The sequence below is a fragment of the Elephantulus edwardii genome, unplaced genomic scaffold, assembly GCF_000299155.1.
Source record: "Elephantulus edwardii isolate Elephantulus edwardi_28Jun2011 unplaced genomic scaffold, EleEdw1.0 scaffold00315, whole genome shotgun sequence".
In the NCBI taxonomy this organism is placed as follows: domain Eukaryota; kingdom Metazoa; phylum Chordata; class Mammalia; order Macroscelidea; family Macroscelididae; genus Elephantulus; species Elephantulus edwardii.
The window spans coordinates 803160-821244 of record NW_006400065.1 but is presented as its reverse complement, the minus strand read 5'-3'; the positions used below and the strand labels follow the sequence as shown (position 1 = coordinate 821244).

General features: G+C 47.6%; 1 protein-coding gene across 1 annotated transcript in view; it reads right to left on the bottom strand.

Moving 5' to 3' along the window:
• Positions 1–18085, bottom strand: part of RELB (v-rel avian reticuloendotheliosis viral oncogene homolog B) — a gene marked incomplete at its 5' end in the record, with an annotated part of 64200 nt that overhangs the window by 40296 nt on the left and 5819 nt on the right. Inside the window, one exon of the mRNA XM_006901263.1 lies at positions 16782–17128. Coding sequence (XP_006901325.1) covers positions 16782–17128 — 347 coding nt within the window. The remainder of the gene's footprint in view (positions 1–16781; positions 17129–18085) is intronic.

Genomic DNA, 18085 nt, shown 5'->3' with positions numbered 1-18085 from the left:
CGGTTCTGTCTCAGTAACAACAACATGGACTGTCTTGGAGAATGTGCAACCCCTTAGAGGCAAAGATGGGGAAACTTCATCTCGCACACTCTGGGCGTGCTGTTAGGGAGGGGTTGATCTTTAGAAAAAGACATCCAGGCTGGAAAAGTCAAGGAAAGAGAGGATGGGATTACACAGTGACTCAAAGACGGGCTTGGGCAGATCAGAGACGGTGAGGATGATGTAGATGCGCATAGGGTCGCTAGATGGCGCTCACCAACGGCATGGAGGAGATCCAAGTTCGAGTCCCGGTCAACACACCTCCTGCACAGCTTCCGCCTGTCTGTCCATGGCGCTTGTGTGTTTATGCGATACTTGAGCAGAACTTCAAGACTGAGATGAACTTGGAAGAAAGCCTGGCAATCTAGTCTATGATACTGTGCGCCACATGATCTCCTCCCCAGCCAGGATGGGACAGCTTCGTGCCCAGGGACCCTGCTTTGCAGTTCGGGTGACAGTGGAGACCCCGCGTGTCACTGAGTGCAACCAGGCTTTCGGGATCGTTAGTTAGCAGATCCTGTTTCTTCTGAAACAGAAGTGGGTGGGTTTGAACTGCTAACCTTGTGGTTGCCAGGTGAGTGCAAAGTACTGGTCCCATCTTTGTGTTTTATTCCACTGTGCGTGGGGGATATCATGAGCCGGGACGACAAATTTCAGCCACACAGCAGGATCCTGAGCCTCTGGGAGACGTCAGGGTCCACTGGCCCAAGACAGACGGTCCACATCCTACATGGTGAGTAGTGACTGGGGTCTGAAACGCTGTGAGCAGCCATCTCTGGTGCAGCTACGGGTCCCTCCCACCCAAAGCAAACGAGAAGAAATCAAAGCAAAATTTTATCGACACAATTAGGCCAAAGGTCCAATGGACCACAATAAAACCTCAACTTCCATGACCCGGAGGCCAGAAGAAGTAGATGGTGTCCAGCTGACCACTCACCAAGGGGTCACGGTAGATCCTGGACAGAGTTGGATAAAATATGGAACAAAACTCAAAAGCATAAAAAGGATCAGGTTTACTGGTCTGACAGAGACTGATGGAACCCTCAAGACTGTGGCCTTTAGTCACTCTTTGAACTTTGAAATAATTCACCCCTGCCATTTAACTTTTAGCCAAACAATTGACAGACCTACAGCATGACCATTTCTCAGACCAACCAACCACATAAGGGCCAAAAGAGCAGCATTTGCCCAACAATAAAACCCTTGAGATGTGAAAGAATAGAGTAGCAGGATTAGTGGACATGAGAATCACAGGGAGGGAGCAGGAAGAGTACAGTTACATTGTGAGTACTGCAATTAATGTCAGAAAACAAAAATGTGCATGGATGGTTGAATGGGACCCCAATTTGCATTGCTACCCTTTTACTCAAATCAAAACGGATAAAAAGAAAATATTCAGACTCTCCTCCTAAGGCTTCTTGCTGGTGCCTGCAGCCATGTTTGCTATAGAGACCCTTTCTTATAGAAACCCTTTCTTTGGCCACTGGACCCGTAAGTAGGGCCCTACAGATAGTTCACTAATTACAAGGAGAGGAGGACCCTTCACAGGGAACACATGTGGTGGGCACCATCTGAACCAAATGATCAAACTCAAACCCAGAAACATCCCTTTGTCAATGAATTCATTTCGACGCACAGCAACCCCGTGGGGCTGAGCAGAATTGCCCTGTAGAGTTTCCAAAGCTGTAACCTCCACGGCAGCAAACCGCTTCCTCTTTCTCCTGCTAATCGGCTGGTGGGACCCAACTGCCTCCTTTTTAACCTTGTTGTTGTGTACCGTCGAGTCAGAACCAACTCACAGCTGACCCTCCAGCAGTCTTTCAGAGGCAGTTAATCACTCGAGAGGAGACTGCCCGTCCTTCTCCTGCAGAGCAGCTGGTGGCCTCGAACCGTGGGCCTGTGGGATTGCGGGGCAGCTTCTTGCCACTAGGCCACCAGAGCTCGATATTGTCTTTACGTGCCAGTAAGCCCACTATGACTCATAATAGCAAGCCTATGAACAACAGATCTGAGCCCTGTCCGATCCGGTTCTCTCCTCACCATCTCTGACAGGCTCGAGTTCTCTATTACAATCACTGTGTCAGCCCGTCTCGTTGGAAGTCTTTCTCTCTTCCTCTGACCCTCTACCAGGCCCTGGATGATGCACTTTTCCAAGAACTGGCCCTTCTGACAGCACACCCCAAGTATGTAAGGCCAAGTTTACCACCTTCCCAGCCTCGAAGGCTACTATTCCTCCAAGACAGACTTGTTTGTTGTTTGGCAGTCAATATTCAGTAAGTACTCTTCTCCAAGCCCACAATTCAAAGGCGTCTTCTTATGGGATCGTTAGTCACTGCTCACAGAATTAATATTTTTTTAATTGGGAAAAAACATATTGGGGGTACAAGGAGGTGAGGGTTGGGGGCATAAGGGTGAGGATGGGCAGGGATGCAGTTGCAGAGCTGCAGAAATTGGTTGGTGGGGGGAGCAGGTGAAGGAAATGAAAAGGATCCAGTGGGGACCAGATGCTACAGGAAAATGACAAGCATTTTCCAATGGTAATTAAATTAACTGTCTTATTGATTTGGGAACTGGATGCCAGAATTAATATTTTTAAAAAGCCCAGATTTACTGGACCTGTTGAAGCTAGAGGACTCCTGCCATGGGCTACTGCCCTGAGATATTCCATAAAGCTACCCTGAGGTCTCCTCTAAGCCAAATAACAGACTAAATCATAAAAGGAAAGAATACTAGTTTCCCAAACTATCAATCTTTTTTTTTTACCATTGGAAAAATTGTTTTATTCCGTGAAAATATTTTCAGCCAAGAACACTATCTTAAATAAAGCATTTAACATTAAGAAATCACGAACTAAAAAATAAATCACAAACTATCAATCTTTTAAGTGATTTTTTCCCCTCCTGAGGAGCCACTGATAAATTTGAACTGCTGACCTTTTGCCAGACACACCTGCGCTCTACCACTTGGCTCGTCTGCTTAGCCACTAAACACTTAATCACCCTTAATCACCGCGCCACAGGCACTATGAGGAAATGCCTTTAAAAACCCAAGTCGCCGATGAGTCAAAGCGGGTGTGTGCTGCCCTCTCGTGGCCACGTGGAATATTGGGTTGATTTTGGGTGTCACTAAGTGCTTTGCTTGTATAGACAGAGCCTGTTCTAAAGCTAACAAGAAGGTTGGATGATCAATTCCACCCATTGGCACGGTAGAAGCAAAGGCCTGCGGACCATGCTAATGTTGAAATTGTTGTTGGTGCTGGGTGTCTCTGAGCTTATTTCTACTCAGCCATCCTATGTGGCCGAACAGAACTACACCACAGGGTTTTCTTGACTGTAACCTTTACAGAAGCTGATTACCTTAAATCTATTGAATGTTTAGGGAATGTCTACAAAGGAAATTGATTATGCATGCAACTATTCATGCACATTTTTGTTTTATAGCAAGTACGCTACCCACCATGTAACCGCACCCTTCCTATTTTCCCTGTGATTCTCATTTCCACTAATCCTTCCAGCCACGCCTTTCTTCTGAAGAGCCACAGGATGGGCTTGAACTGCCAACCTTTCATTTAACTCTTGCACCACCGGAGCTCCCTCCATTAAGATGACCATCAGGTAATCTTGTGGAGAAGTTCACAAAGACATGATTCTATGCCCTATGAGTAGAGGTGTGAGTCTTAAAAGCTTGCAAGCAGCCATCTAAGTAAGGTACAACTATTGTTCCCTGCTTGTCCAGGATAAAGAGGGGGGAAAGCAAAGGTGCACGGAAACAACTGAAGGTCTAATAGAGCAAATGAACCTCAACTTCCACAACACTGAGGCCAGAGGACCTCGAGAGTGTCTGGCTGCCATCGCTGACCACTCTCCACAGGATCACATTAGAAGGTCCTGATAGAACGGAGTCTGGTATGGAACAAAACTTAAAAAGAAAAACATACCAAAGCCAGGCTTACTGGTCCAATGTTGTTGGTATGTGCTGTCGAGTCACCTGTGACTCACAGCGACCCTATGTACAGCAGCCCTAAATCCTGCTCTACCCTGTGCCAATCTGACACACCTATCCCTGTTACCCCAGTCACTAGATCAATCCATCTCATCTAGGCTCTTCCTGCCCTGCACTGTCCCTCCATCCTCCCAAGCATGACATCCCTCTCCAAGGACTGGTCCCTCCTTGCAACATGCCCAAAGTATGTCAGATGCAGCTTCAGAATCCTTGCCTTAAAAAAAAAAAGAATCCTTGCCTCCAAGGAGCAGCTTGGTTTCATCCTCTCTAGGCTGAACCTGTTCATTCTCCTAGCAGTCCATGGTATATTCAATACTCGACTCCAGCACCCCAGCTAAAAGGCATCAATTCTCCTTCTATCATCCCTAGTCATTGTCAAGACTTCTGATGCATAACAATTAACAGCAAAACCCATGACCTGTCTCAGGTACACCTTAATTACCAGACTGATATCGTTGCTCTTCAGTATTTTGGAGAGGTCTCTGACAGCAGACTTTCCCCAATGTAATTAATCTTTTTAATTTCCTGGATGCTGGTGCCAAGAGTGTTGATTGTGGAGGCAAGCAAAAACTAAAGCTGTGAATAATCTCAATCTCTTCACCATCCATCATGATGCTGCCAATCAGCCCAGTGGTAAGAATCTGTTTTCTTGATACTGAGCTTCAATCCATATTGAAGACTGTAGTCCTTAAACTTATGCAGCAAGCGCTTCATGTCCCCCTCAGTTTCAGCAAGCAAAGTTGTGTAATCTGCATAACACAGATTTTTGATGATTCTACTTCTAGCCCTAATGCCACATTTCTCCTAATAGAGCCCAGCCCCTTAGATAATCTGTTCTGCTTATAGGTTGAAAAGGTATGGAGATAGGACACATCCGTGGCATACACCCTTCCCAATTTTGAACCATGCAGTGTTTTCCTACTCTGTTCTTATGACTGCCTCCTGGCCCAAGTATAGGTTTCACATAAGCACAATCAAGTGTTTTGGGATTCTCATTCTTCTCAGAGTCAGTCACAGTTTGTTGTGGTCCACACAGTCAAATGCCTTTGGACAGTCAATGAAACACAGACATTCCTCTGGTACTCCCTGCTTTCAGCTAAGATCCATCTAATATTAGCTATAATATCCCTAGTACCATGGCCTCTTCTAACCTCTCTGATAGAGAAGGGGATCCCCAAGACGCAAGGCCATTAGTCACCCTTCAAACCTGGAATAAATTTCACCCCTGTTGCTCAAGTTCCAGTCAAACAACAGACCGCTCTATCAGGAAATAATACCAGGGAGGAGCTCGCGCCTTGGATTAACCAACCATACAAGGTCAAAAGAACAGCATTTGCCCAAAGATAAAGCCCTGGAGGCAGGAAAGTGCAGGCTAGAAGGATTAGTGGAAATGAGAATCACTAGGCAGAAATAGGAAGAGTGCAGTTACACTGTTGATATCACAATTGTTATAAAATAAAAACGTATATGAATGGTTGATGAGAAATCAATTTGTTTTGTAAACTTTCACTAAATTTAAGGACGGGAAAATGCTATGGGCCAACTCTGCTTTGGGACACATGGGGTCACCATGAGCTGGAATCAACTAACAGCAGCTTTGGTTAACACAGGGTCCCCTGTGCAAAGAGAGCCCTCAGCAGCTAACTAGAAGGTCAAAGGGATGAGTCCACCCAAGGGCACCTTGTAACAAAGGCCTGGTGATCTTCTCTTTAAAAATCAGCCACTGAAAACCCTATGAAGCCCAGTGCTACTCTGACGCACACACAGGATCATCAGGAGGTGATCAACTCTTCTACGGCACCTGGTTTCTTTTTCATTGACACCGTGGTGGGGACCCACAGCAGAAGGAGATGGTGGACAGCTCACGACACCAGAAGCAGCTGCACACAGCCAGCCTTTGTCCAGAAAGACTTCTGAGCGAGTGCTTAAAACTAAAACGATCAACCTGTTTTGAAACAGCAGAGCTGGAAACCGTGGAAGGTCCAGTTTACAGAGACAATGCAGTACTTTCCCCTCAATTCTAACACCCAATGAATGTGGGAGGACTGCCACCACTTTGTTACTTGAAGGGGAAAATGGACTTGACATAGAACAAGAGATGCTCAACGCTTTGGAAAATCTCATCATTGATGAGAACTCAGAGTGGGGTGCCAGCCAGGTCTAGTCCTCCAGGTCAGGCTGCGCTTGTGACCGTTATTAGGAGGAGTCTATTAGTGGTAAGAGGTTGCCCTGCCACCCCAAAGTTACATGGTTCGAATCCACCAGCCGTTCTGCAGAAGAAACACGGGCAGTCAACTCCGCTGTGATTTACTGCCTCTGGAAATCTGCTGGTGGGTCAGCTATGGGCCAGATCTGGACTCAACAGCACATGATAACATTATCTTTGCCAGTCCCTGCCTCCTGCTGGGAGCCTGCCCAGGATTTACATCCAAATACACGGTCTTCTTCCATGTCTTATGTGTACACCTTCACTCCAAACACCAGAAATCACCACAACTGGGCCAACTGGCAACTGCCTGAAACAGATCTTGACATTCTCAATGATTCCATTTTATCTGGATCCACAACTAACACCTATGGGAACAGGAGTTAAGAAATCAAAAGACAGGGAGCTCTGGTGGCCTAGTGGTAAGAATCTGCCCTGCAATCTCAGAGGTCTGTGGTTCGAATCCACCAGATGCTCTGCTGGAGAAGAAGGGGCAATTTCTTCCTGTACCAGTCAGATCCAATTTGATGGTACACACACAAAATAGTAAAATAAAAAATTGAAAAAAAAGAAATCAAAAGACTTTGCCTTAGTCAAATCTGTTGTCAAGGACTTTTTTAAGGCACTAACAAAACAAAAAGGCAATTTGCCTTGCAAATTTTCACTCAGATCACAATCATTAAAATGTACAACCAGTGGGAGTCCCTGAGTGGCACAAACGGTTAACCCGCTCGACTATTAGCCAAAAGGCTGGTGATTCAAATCCGCTGAGAAGTAACTCCAAAACCAGGCCTGGTGATCTGCTTCTGAGGGAGGTCACAGCCCTGAAAATCCGGTCTGGCAGCTCTGCTCTGTACACGTGGAGTCCCCCGCATCGGAATCAACTTGAAGGCAACCCTAAGCTACAAGGAGGAAAGTGCATTACAACACGCTTTACAAGAGGAAAAAGGCAGAAACAAGAGGAATGGCTCAATAAAGGGAGACCCAGGATTGACACAGTGGCTGCGGCAGTGGGCTGGGGGTGTCAGAGATGGGAGGATGGCACAGGACCGGGCTGCTCTGTTGTTATACGGTCCCTGAGGCATCTAACAACAACCACAGATATCAAATAGATTCTCACAGTGACCCTGACGGACAGGGTCCAAGTGCTCCCTGGGGCTTCTAGGCTGTAACTCTTTACAGAAGCCGCTGCCTCGTCTTTCTCCTGGAGAGCGGCTGGTGGGTTTGAACAGCTGACCCTGTGGCTAGCAGCCAGATTCTGTGGTCACTGCACCACCATGGCTCCTGTCTGTGGGTGAGGCTTTATGATACCTATGTGTAGGGAGCACTGCACCAAACCCACAGCCATTGAGTCCGTTCCGACTATGGGGACAGCGTAGAACTGGCCCTTTGAGTTTCTGAGGCTGTAAATCCTCATTTGGGGAAGCAGATCACAGAGCCATGGGTTTGAACTGCTGACCTTTCAGTTAGCAGCACAACAACACACACAAACACACAGCACCGCCAGGGCCCCCGTGGAATATTCTCAAGAGCTCTCTACTGCTCAGAGGATTCTGACCTGAAGTGATCCTCCACCAGGGTCCTGAGGCCATAATCTTTATAAGAAGAGACTGCCTGCCTTTCTCCCATGGGGCAACTGGTGGCTTTGAACTGCTGATCTTTCAGTTAACAGCCTGATACATTACCCACCACACTACCAAGGCTCCTTTGCCAGCCAGACACGAAAGGATAAATGTTGTATGACTCCACTTAAGATGAAATACCTGTGGTTGTTGCTGTTAGGTGCTGTCGACTTTGCCTCACAGAGGCCTGTGAAGGACAGATCTGAACGCTGCCCCATCTCTGTCCTGTGCAAGCCCACAGTGGTCACGCCACATTGAACTAGCCCAGTGGGGATCTTCCTCTACTTTTCTGACCTTCACTAACCTCTCCCAAAATGATGTCTCTCTGTAAGGACAGGTTCCTCCTGAAAATATGGCCAAAGGAAGTGAGATGAAGGTTCACCATCCTCACAGGAGAAATATCTCGATGAGGCAAAGTCAGAGAGACCAGCCATAGATTAGAAGTCACCAGTGAAGGAGCACAAAGGGGAGCCGATTGCATAACAAGCATAGACATTCTGTTTGGAGCGAGGGCAAAGTGTTAGACATAGACGGCAGGGAAGGCTGTACCACACTGTGAGTGCAATTAACGCCACGGAACTGGGGGTAGAAGGACAAATGTCATATTACATCGATTTTGTTGTTGTTAAAAGCCATCTAGCGGGGTCCAACTCATCGCAACCTCACCACCACCAGAACCAAACCCTGGCCTTTCCCATCCCACTCCCACAATCTCCCCTGCACCCTATCCTCACCAGCACTGAGCCACTCAATCTTGGGGTGGTGGGGGGGTGGTCTTTCTCTCTTTCTGTTACCTTTCCCAGCATGTCTCTTTCTAAAGGTTAACACTGTTAAAGGTTTGCTACCCTGTTAACAGTCATTGTCGAATACGTGATAAATGGCAAAAGACTGACATTTCCAAAGGCTTCATTTCATTTGACTGGCCCACAAACAACGCCTGTGGAAGCCGTGGTCAGAATTCCAACAGTAAATTCTGTTGGACAAATCTACCACCAAGGACCTCTTTAAAGTGTGAAAGAGCCAAGGTGTCACCTTGAGGACAAAGGTGGGCCTGACCTAAGCCATGCTATTTTCACTCACCTCCTATGCATGTCAAAGTTGGACAATGAATTCGGAAGACTGAAGAAGAATTGTGGTTGTGTGCCATCAAGGTGGAAGCAACTCGTAGCTGATCCTCCAGTGGGTTTTCAGAGACTATAAATCCCACGAGAGAAGACTGCCCATTTTTTTTAAAAAAGAAGATTGCCCATTTTTGTCCTGTGGAACTGCGTGTGGATTTTTTAATCCACCTGCCTTTGCAATGGCAGTGAAACTCCTTACCCACTTTGCCACCAGAGCGCCCTCTAAAGGAAAGCTGATGCCGTTGAATTGTGTCATTGGTGAAGAGCACAGCCTCTACTGCAGACGGACAAACAAGTTGGTTTTGGAGGAAATGCAGCCAGAAGCGCGCCTTTCAGATGAGGCTGGTGAAACTTGGCCCCACGTACACCGGCCATTGAGATTGTTAACAGCTTTAGTTTACTTGGCTCCACAGTCAACAGTCTTGGCACCAGCAGCCAGGAAATTAAAAGACATACTGAATTGGGAAAGTCTGTGGTTAGAGACCTCTCTAAAGTACTGAAGAGCAATGATGTCACTTTGGAGACTAAGGTGTGCCTGATACAAGCCATGGTCTTTGCAATCACTTGCTATTCATCAGAGAGTTGGACAATGACTAGGGACGACAGAAGGAGAATTGATGCCTTTGAGCTGTGGTGCTAGAGAAGAGTATTGAGTGTACCATGGACTGCTAAGAGAAGAAACAGGTTTGTCCTGGAGAAGGTGAAGCTGGGCTGCTCCTTGGAGGCAAGGATTCTGAGGCTTCGTGTGACATACTTTGGACATATTGCAAGGCAGGACCAGTCCTTGGAGATGGAGGTTATGCTTGGGAGGATGGTGAGACAGTGCAGGAGAGGAAGACCCTTGATGAGATGGATTGATTCAGTGACTGGGGTAATGGGGGTGGGTGTGTCAGAGATGGTGAGATTGGCACAGGATAGGGCAGGTTTAGGGCTGTTGTACACAGGGTCGCTATGAGTCGCAGGCGAGTCCAAGGCACATAACAACAACAACCAACACACTGGCCATGTTGTCAGTAAGCTCCCATCCTTGGAAAAGGACATCATGCTGGGGAAAGGAGAGGGTGTTCGAGGGCCCTCAGTCAGGAGGGCTGCCACAGTGCCTTCAGCAATGACCGTGAACGTGAGCACAGCAGAGATCGGGACGAGGCTGCCGGACAGAGCAGAGTTCAGCTCTCTTGTTCATAGGGTTGTAGTCGACTAGGCAGCATTTAACAGCAGTGGAAGCTGCAACTCTGAAAGGATAAACTCAGGGGTAGTTCCTGTATCCCATCAAGGGTCTTCCTCTTCCTAAACTTCTCATTTACCAGCCTGATGGGCTCCTCCTGGTAGCAAGTCCAAAGTATGCAAATTTTAAAAAGACTTAAAAAAAAAACCAAACAAACCAGAAACAAAAACCCACCAGAAGGGAAAACACACAGTCTCACCGCAAAGCTAACTTACTGACCACAGATGGAAGCCATCTGTCAGTCCGTCATGTGTGCAGCCAGGGTGTTCCTTAGCGGCAATGATGATGAAACCTTGCCTCATGCTGTTAGGAAGGGCCAGGCCCTGGAGGAGAACGTCATGCCAGGAAAAGGCCAGTGATGGTGAAAATGAGGAAGACCCACAGCAAGACACGTGGCCACAGGGGCCATAACAAAGGGTTGGAGCGGAGCAGAGATTGTGAGGACAGAGCAGGCTCGGGCAGGGCCTCCTTCTGTCCTAGATGGGATTGAAGTGGATCACGGCTGACTTGAAGCAAATGAACCACGAGAGGAGACAGCTAAGTCAGGCATCACGAGCGGGCGCTGACCGGAAGCTACTGACCAGCCACAACACAGCAGAAGCTGGACCTTTCCCGTGGAGAGGCAAAGTGTGATCACTGCTTTAACACAGGCTCTGGGTAGCAACAGCGGGGCGCCCTGACAGCACATGTCCCATTACTGTAAGGCCCTGGGAAGTCCCCAGCATCACACTGTGGCCATCTTGCCAAAATTGTCTCACTTGCTGTGTATCAGAGAGCTGGACAATGACTAGCGATGACAGAAGGAGAATTGATGCCCTTGAACTGTGGTGCTGGAGAAGAGTGTTGACGCTACCATGGACTGCTCAGAGAATGAAGAGATTCATCCTAGAGAGGATGAAACCAGGCTGCTCCTTGAAGGCAAGGAGTCTGAAGCTCCGTCTGACATACTCCGGAAATGTTGCAAGGCAGGACCAGTCCTTGGAGAGGGACATAATGCTTGGGAGGATGGTGGGACAGCACGAGAGAGGAAGACCCTGGATGAGAAGGATTGGCTCAGTGACTGGGTTAATGGGAGTAGGTGTGTCAGAGACAATAAGATTGGCACAGAATAGAGCAGGGTTTAGGGGTGTTGTACACAGGGTCACTATGAGTTTCAGGTGACTTGATAGCACATAACAACAACAACAACAAATATTTGCTCTGGACACAACTGACAGAACCAGAATGCAGGCTCTTCTATAAAGCATCAGCTATGTCTCCCTCACAAGTGTCCTTGTCACAAATTGGACACACAGCTGCAGAGCTGACCCAGGTGAAAGAAGACCAGAGCCTGGAGGACTCAAAGAAACATGGAAACCTGGATTTGATAGTATGTGAGTAAATAGAAATAAAAATGAATTAAAAAAATAATGAACAGGTTGGCAAAATAGCAGTGCACCCTTTGTTAAAAAAAATCATCTATATGAGGCCAAAAAGCCAATATTAACCGAAGGCAAAGATGAGAAATGCTAGGGTAGGGAAACTAGAGTACTTGGAAATGAAACCACCAGAAAGCAACAGAAGAGAACACCGGCACAGAATACAAATTAGGGGAGCTCTGGTGGCCTAGTGGCAAGGAGCTGCAACTACAATCCCAGAGGCGCATGGTTCGAATCCACCAGATGCTCTGCAGGGGAAGGAGGGGCAATCTCCTCCAGTACCAGTCAGATCTGATTTGACGGTACACGCACACAAAAATTTAAAAAAAAAAAAAAAGAATACAAATTGGAACTTATGTCATGCTGAACAACTGACATTGAAACTGTCAGATGGGAATCGAGTGTGCTAGGTAAGCTTTCACAAAAATATGATGTAAAAAGACCAAAGTAAAATTAATAATAATAATAAGCAGCTATAGAGAGCTCTGGTGGCCTTGTGGTAAGAATCTGAGCTGCAATCCTGAAGGCACATGTTTCAAATCTGCCAGCTGCCCTGTGGGAGATGGATGGGCAATTTCCTCCCGTGTGATTACTGCCTCTGAAAACCTGCTGGAGGGTCAGCTATGGGTCAGTTCCAACTCGAGGCTACACACGCCAAGACACAGTTCTAAAAACAGAAGGCTGTAATCAATGCCCTTGAACTGTCAGTGTTGACATTGTACTCGTCAATGTCTGAGGGGGGTTGTCTTCAACAATAGAAAGAGCAAATAAAAAAAGTTATAGAGGGCATTTTGGCTAATTAGAATGTGGGCTACATATTAAATAACATTCTTATGTAAATGTTACATGGTCATACTTGAGTGTGATCACGGTGGTGTGATTACACAGCTTCTCCACTATAGAAAAATATCCTTGTTCTCAGAAAAGACACCAGTCAAAACATTCTGTCTCCAGCTTACTTTTAAGTCTCTGTATATAAGGAGCCCCCGGCTGAAACTACTTTTCTGTTGTGTCATTAATTCAAAGGTTGATGGTTCAAATACACCTAGAAGCACCTCAGAAGACAGACCAGGTGATTGCTTCTGAAAACTTTGAAAACCCAAAGGGGCACCTTGAACCGGAACGTAATCCTTGAGGTCACCTTGCAGCTAGTAACAAATTAGCTCAAAAGACAAATGACCATCGCCTATAAGTACGAGGCTACTTTCGGAAAAATGAACAAACCAAAAACCTCACCTATAGGCGACCTGTTCACTTGCTAGTCATCTGAGAGCTGGACAATGAATAAGGATGACAGGAAAAGAATTGACACCTTTGAGCTGTGGTGTTGGAGAAGAGCACTGAACACCCCATGGATGGCCAAAAAAAAAACAACCCAAACAAACCTGTCTTGGAAAGGGTGCAGCCAGAGTGCTCTTTGGAGGCAAAGATGATAAAGCTTCACCCCACATACTTTGGACATGTTCCTTGGAGGGGGACATGTGTTGGGAAGAGTGGAGGGTCACTGAAGGAAAGGAAGACCCTCAATCAGGTGGACTGATACAGTGACTGCTGCAATGGGCTCTAGTGTGTTAGGAAGTGTGGAGATGGCACAGGATAGGAGAGGGTTCAGATCTGTTGTTCATACAGTTGTTATGAGTCGTACTTGTCTCAAAAGCACATAACCACAATATAGGCGATCACTAACATTTTCACCCCTGGGCCAACAGGCAACATCATGATAGATGGAAAAAAGACTAACGTTATAAATGATTGCATCTTACTTGGATCAACAACCAACATCCTTGGGACTGTTGTTGTTGTATAGCTGACCCTCTGGCAGGTTTTCGGAGGCAGTTAATCACACGGAAGGGGACTGCCCACCCTTCTCCTGCAGAGAGGCTGGTGGCCTTGAACCGCATGCCGCTGGGATTGCAGCACAGTGTCTTGCTACTAGGCCACCTAGTGGCCTTGGTACTAGCAATCAAGAAATCAAAAGATGTATCACATTGGGAAAAATGTGCTGTCAAGGACCTCTCCAAAGTGCTGAAGAACCAGCACGTCAGTTTAGAGACTAAGATGTGCCTGATCTAAGTCATGGTTTTTCGATTGCTTGCTACGCCATCTGAAAGTGGGACAATGACTAAGGATGACAGAAGACGATTCAGTGCTCTGAGCTGGGGTGTTGGAGAAAAACACTGAACATCCCATGAACATCCCATGGACTGCTGAGAGGGCAAAGAAGTCAATCTTGAAGACAGTGCGACCAGGGTGCTCCTTGGAAGCAAGGATGGTGAAGCTTCATCTCGCAAACTTTGAACATGTTTTTAAGAGAGGCCGGTCCTTGGAAAAGGACATCATCCTTGGAGGGTCAGCTCAGGAGAGGAAAACACTCAACAAGATGGGTTGACATGGCGATTGTAACAAAGTCAAGTGTTTCGGGGATGGTGAGGACAGTGCAGGAGAGCGCCAGGTTCAGATACATCGTTCATAGGATCTCTGTGAGTTGCCACTGGCTCAACAGAACCTCACAAAACAGCAGACACTGACTTTCACACAAAGATAAGAAGGTACAGGAACAGGGAAACTAGATGAATGGAAACAGAACAAACGGAATAGAAATTGTGAGAACATTCATGGCTTTTAGAGACTCTAACCAGCATCAGTGAACAATTTGTGTAGAGCTTGTTGAATGGGAATCCACACTGCTTTGTAGGCCTTTAGTGATAACACAATACAATATGACTTTAAAAATAAAAAAGAACTCCACTGAAGAGTAGTTCTACTCGACACACCCGAACTAGCCAGGATTTGCAATCCATGAAAGGAGCAACTGACAAAAACACTGTAGGAAAATGTCTTGTTCTTGCGAGATACACCTGAAACTATTCTGGGGGAAGTGCTGTCTTCTAACTTAACTTTCTATAAACCCCAAACTGAATTCATAGCGACCCTTATAGGACAGAGTAGAAGAACCCCACAGGGTTTCCAAGACGGTAATCTTTACAGAAGCAGATTGTTCCAGAGCAGCTGGGGGGCTGGAATGCCTGGTCTTCTGGTTAGCAGCACGTAGCCAATACTTGTTAAACGGGAACTTCCTGAGGGGTCACAGCCTGAAGACCCGGTGGAGCAGGACTACCCTGCAGATGGGGGGTTAGCGTGAGCCTGCGTCAGGCAGCAACTAACAACAGCATGTTTGCTGGAATAAATTTTTTTCAAAAACGTGTTGCCCTGGAATAGAGGTCAACTCATGGAACTATGACACAGCAGGACTCGGCATTGGCTGTTCGTGCCATACACACGCACATTTTAAAAAATCGCGATATGAGTGAAAGTTTCCAGGGCAAATTGGTTTTCCATTCAACCTTTCCCACACAATTTGCTTTGTGACATTGACTGGAACCCCTACCATGTAATCACATTTGACTGCATGGCTTGTAACAAATTATGGCTGACACTGAGAAGAATGGGAATACCAGGGCACTTGATTGTGCTCTTGTGAAACCTAGATCTAGACCAAGAGGCTGTCGTGTGCACAGAGTGAGGGAACACCAGATGGTTTAAAATGAAGAAAAGAGTACATCACGGTTGTGTCCTGTCCCCATCCCTATGCAATCTGTGTGCAGAACAAATCATTTGAGAAGCCGGACTCTATGAAGAGGAATGTGGCATCAGGATCAGAGGAAGAAGACACATCAACAACCTGCGTTACGCAGGTGAAACAACCTTGCTTGCTCAAAGTGAGGGGAACTTGAAACACTTGCTACAGAAGATGAGGGAACACAGCCTTCAATACGGATCACATCTCAATATCAAGAAAACGAAAATTCTTACCACTGGACTGAGGCAACATCATGATAGCTGGAGAAAAGATTGAGGTTGTCAATGATTTCCTCTTACTTGGATTCATAATCAACACTCTTGGTACCAGCAGTCAGGATATCAGGAGACGTATTGCACTGGGAAAATCTGCAGTCAGGGACCTTTCCAAATTATTGAGGAGCAATGATGTCAGTTTGAGGACTAAGGGGCCCCTGATTCAAGCCATGGTCTTTTCAATCATTTGCTATGCATCTGAGAGCTGGACAACGAACAAGGATGACAGAAGAATCGATGTCTTTCAGCTGTGGTGCTGGAGAAGCGTACTGAATATCCCACGGACTGCCAAAAGAACAAATATGTCTTGGAGAAAGTGCAGTATGAGTGCTTCTTGGAGGCAAAGAGGACAAAGCTTCGTCTCACAAACTTTGAGCATGTTGCTAGGAGAGGCTGCTTCTTGGAGAAGGACATCATTCTGGGAAAAGTAGAGGGTCTGTCACAGAGAGGAAGACCCTCAACCAGATGAACTGACAGAGTGACTGCCTATGGGCTGCAGCGTGTCAGGAAGTGTGAAGATGGCACAAGAAAGGAGAGGGTTCAGATCTGTGGTTCATAGGGTCGCTAAGAGTGGTACTGGACCTCATAACAGCCACCATGTAATCTATCAACAACAATGTAACCACACTCTTCCTGCTTCCTCCCTGTGGTTCTCATTTCCATTCATCCATCTAGCCTACCTGTTCCTGTTTTCTGAGCTCTATCCCTGGACACATGCTGCCCTTTTGCTTTTCTACTGTTACTGTTCTAAGGACTGAGTCCCTCCTGATATTACAGTTCACCTTTCATAACAGGCCTGTCTATTGCATGGGGTATTTCTAGGAGTGATCTTTAGGTAAGCTGATCGCCAGACCTTTCTTCTGCACTACTGCAGAGTCAGTTTAAACCGGCCAAGTTTTAGGTCAATCACTCCCCCACACCACCCAGCCAACTCCGACCCTTCATCGGTTTCCCAGGCTGTAACACTGCTGCTGGAGTGACTGGCAGATTCGAACAGCTGACCTTTCAGTTAGCAGCCCCAAATGCCCACCGAAGCGAATAGTTTTCCCAAAGACCATATAACTATCAACTCACGGCCTCCGGGTCAGAATCGACTCTTAGCTGCCCCTCCAGTGGGTTTTCAGAGGTTGTAAAAGGCACATGAGGAGAGTGTCTGTCTTTCTCCCCAGTGTATTTGAACCATCTGCCTCGAGGTTGGCAGGTCAACTGGATTCTCTAGGCCACCCGAGCTCCCTCCCTGGATGATGACAGTCCCGGATGACTGCTGCTCCCCGCCCCAGGCCCGGGCCCCACCTCGATGGCCGGCAGCGTCTTGCTGGCCTCGGTGCTGCTCTCGCCCAGGATGCTGCCGGCCGAGCGGCCCTCGCACTCGTAGCGGAAGCGCATGCCCCGCTGCTTGGGCTGCTCGGTGATGACCAGGTGCGGCCGCGGGCCCGGGCCGGGGGCGGCGGGCAGGAGGCGGCCCAGGTGGCAGCTCCAGGGCGGCGGCGTGACGGGCGGCGGGGGCGCCGTGGGGCCCAAGGTCACGGTGCTGAGCGCGGCGGCACCGCGGGACACCAGGCGCGGCAGCCCCTCGCCCAGGCCCGCGGGCGCCCCCTCCAGGCCGAAGCCGTTCTCCTTGATGTACTCGTCAATGATCTCTGCAGAGCAAAGACACACAAACAAAAAAACACCCTCTGTGTCACTGGCTGTCACCCCGGGCCTCCTCCCCTCCGCCAAGCCCACCCTGGCCTTTCCCATCCCGTTCATTCTTAAGACTCTCAACCAGATAGATGGACACGGTGACGGCTGCAATGGCCTCGAGTGTGTCAGAGACCGGGAGGGCCAGGGCTAGGGTCGCTATAAATCGTACTGGCCTGGAAGGCACCTAACAACAACACTATTTCTTAATCACTGTGGTGATAATGCAGGTGGTAGTCGTTGCTATGGTGTCAGCACCGCCTCCCAAGATCCCATAGGTGCAGATTAGAAGGCTCCATTGTGTTTCCAAAGTTGGGAGATCTTTTTTGATTGCCAGGCTTGTCTTCTGACGCACCTCTGGGTGGATTTGACCTTTTGGTTAGAGTGTTTAACTGTTTGTGCCACTCAGGGACTTCTGTGACGAAAACAGACACATTAGATCATCAGCCACCACCACGACTTCCACAGCCACCATGTAGCATGTGGATTAGAATTTTCCTAACATGCCACTATTCTCCCTATCATTTCCCCTAATATTCCATCATCATTAACAGAAATTTCACACCCCCACAAACATAAGCTCCTTTCCCCACGTCTTCCACTCCTAGTAACCAGCAGTCCTTAGAGGGTAAGAAGTTGCACAGACAGCCCTAAGACAGGTGGTTCGAACCCACTAACTCCTCAGAGGGTGTAGGATGGCCAGTCTCCTCCAGTGTGATTTACCGCCTCTGAAAACCCACGGGAGGGTCAGCTATGAGTCAGTTCTGACTCTACTGCTAAGAACAATGCAAGGGCAGTGAGTGCTGGCTGAGCTAGGCTCATTTAGAGATCAGGGTCACTTTCCCCCTGCGAGGTCTACTCCATGCAATTCAGACCTTTCACTCCAAAAGAGATGTCCATTCCAATCACTTCTCCCC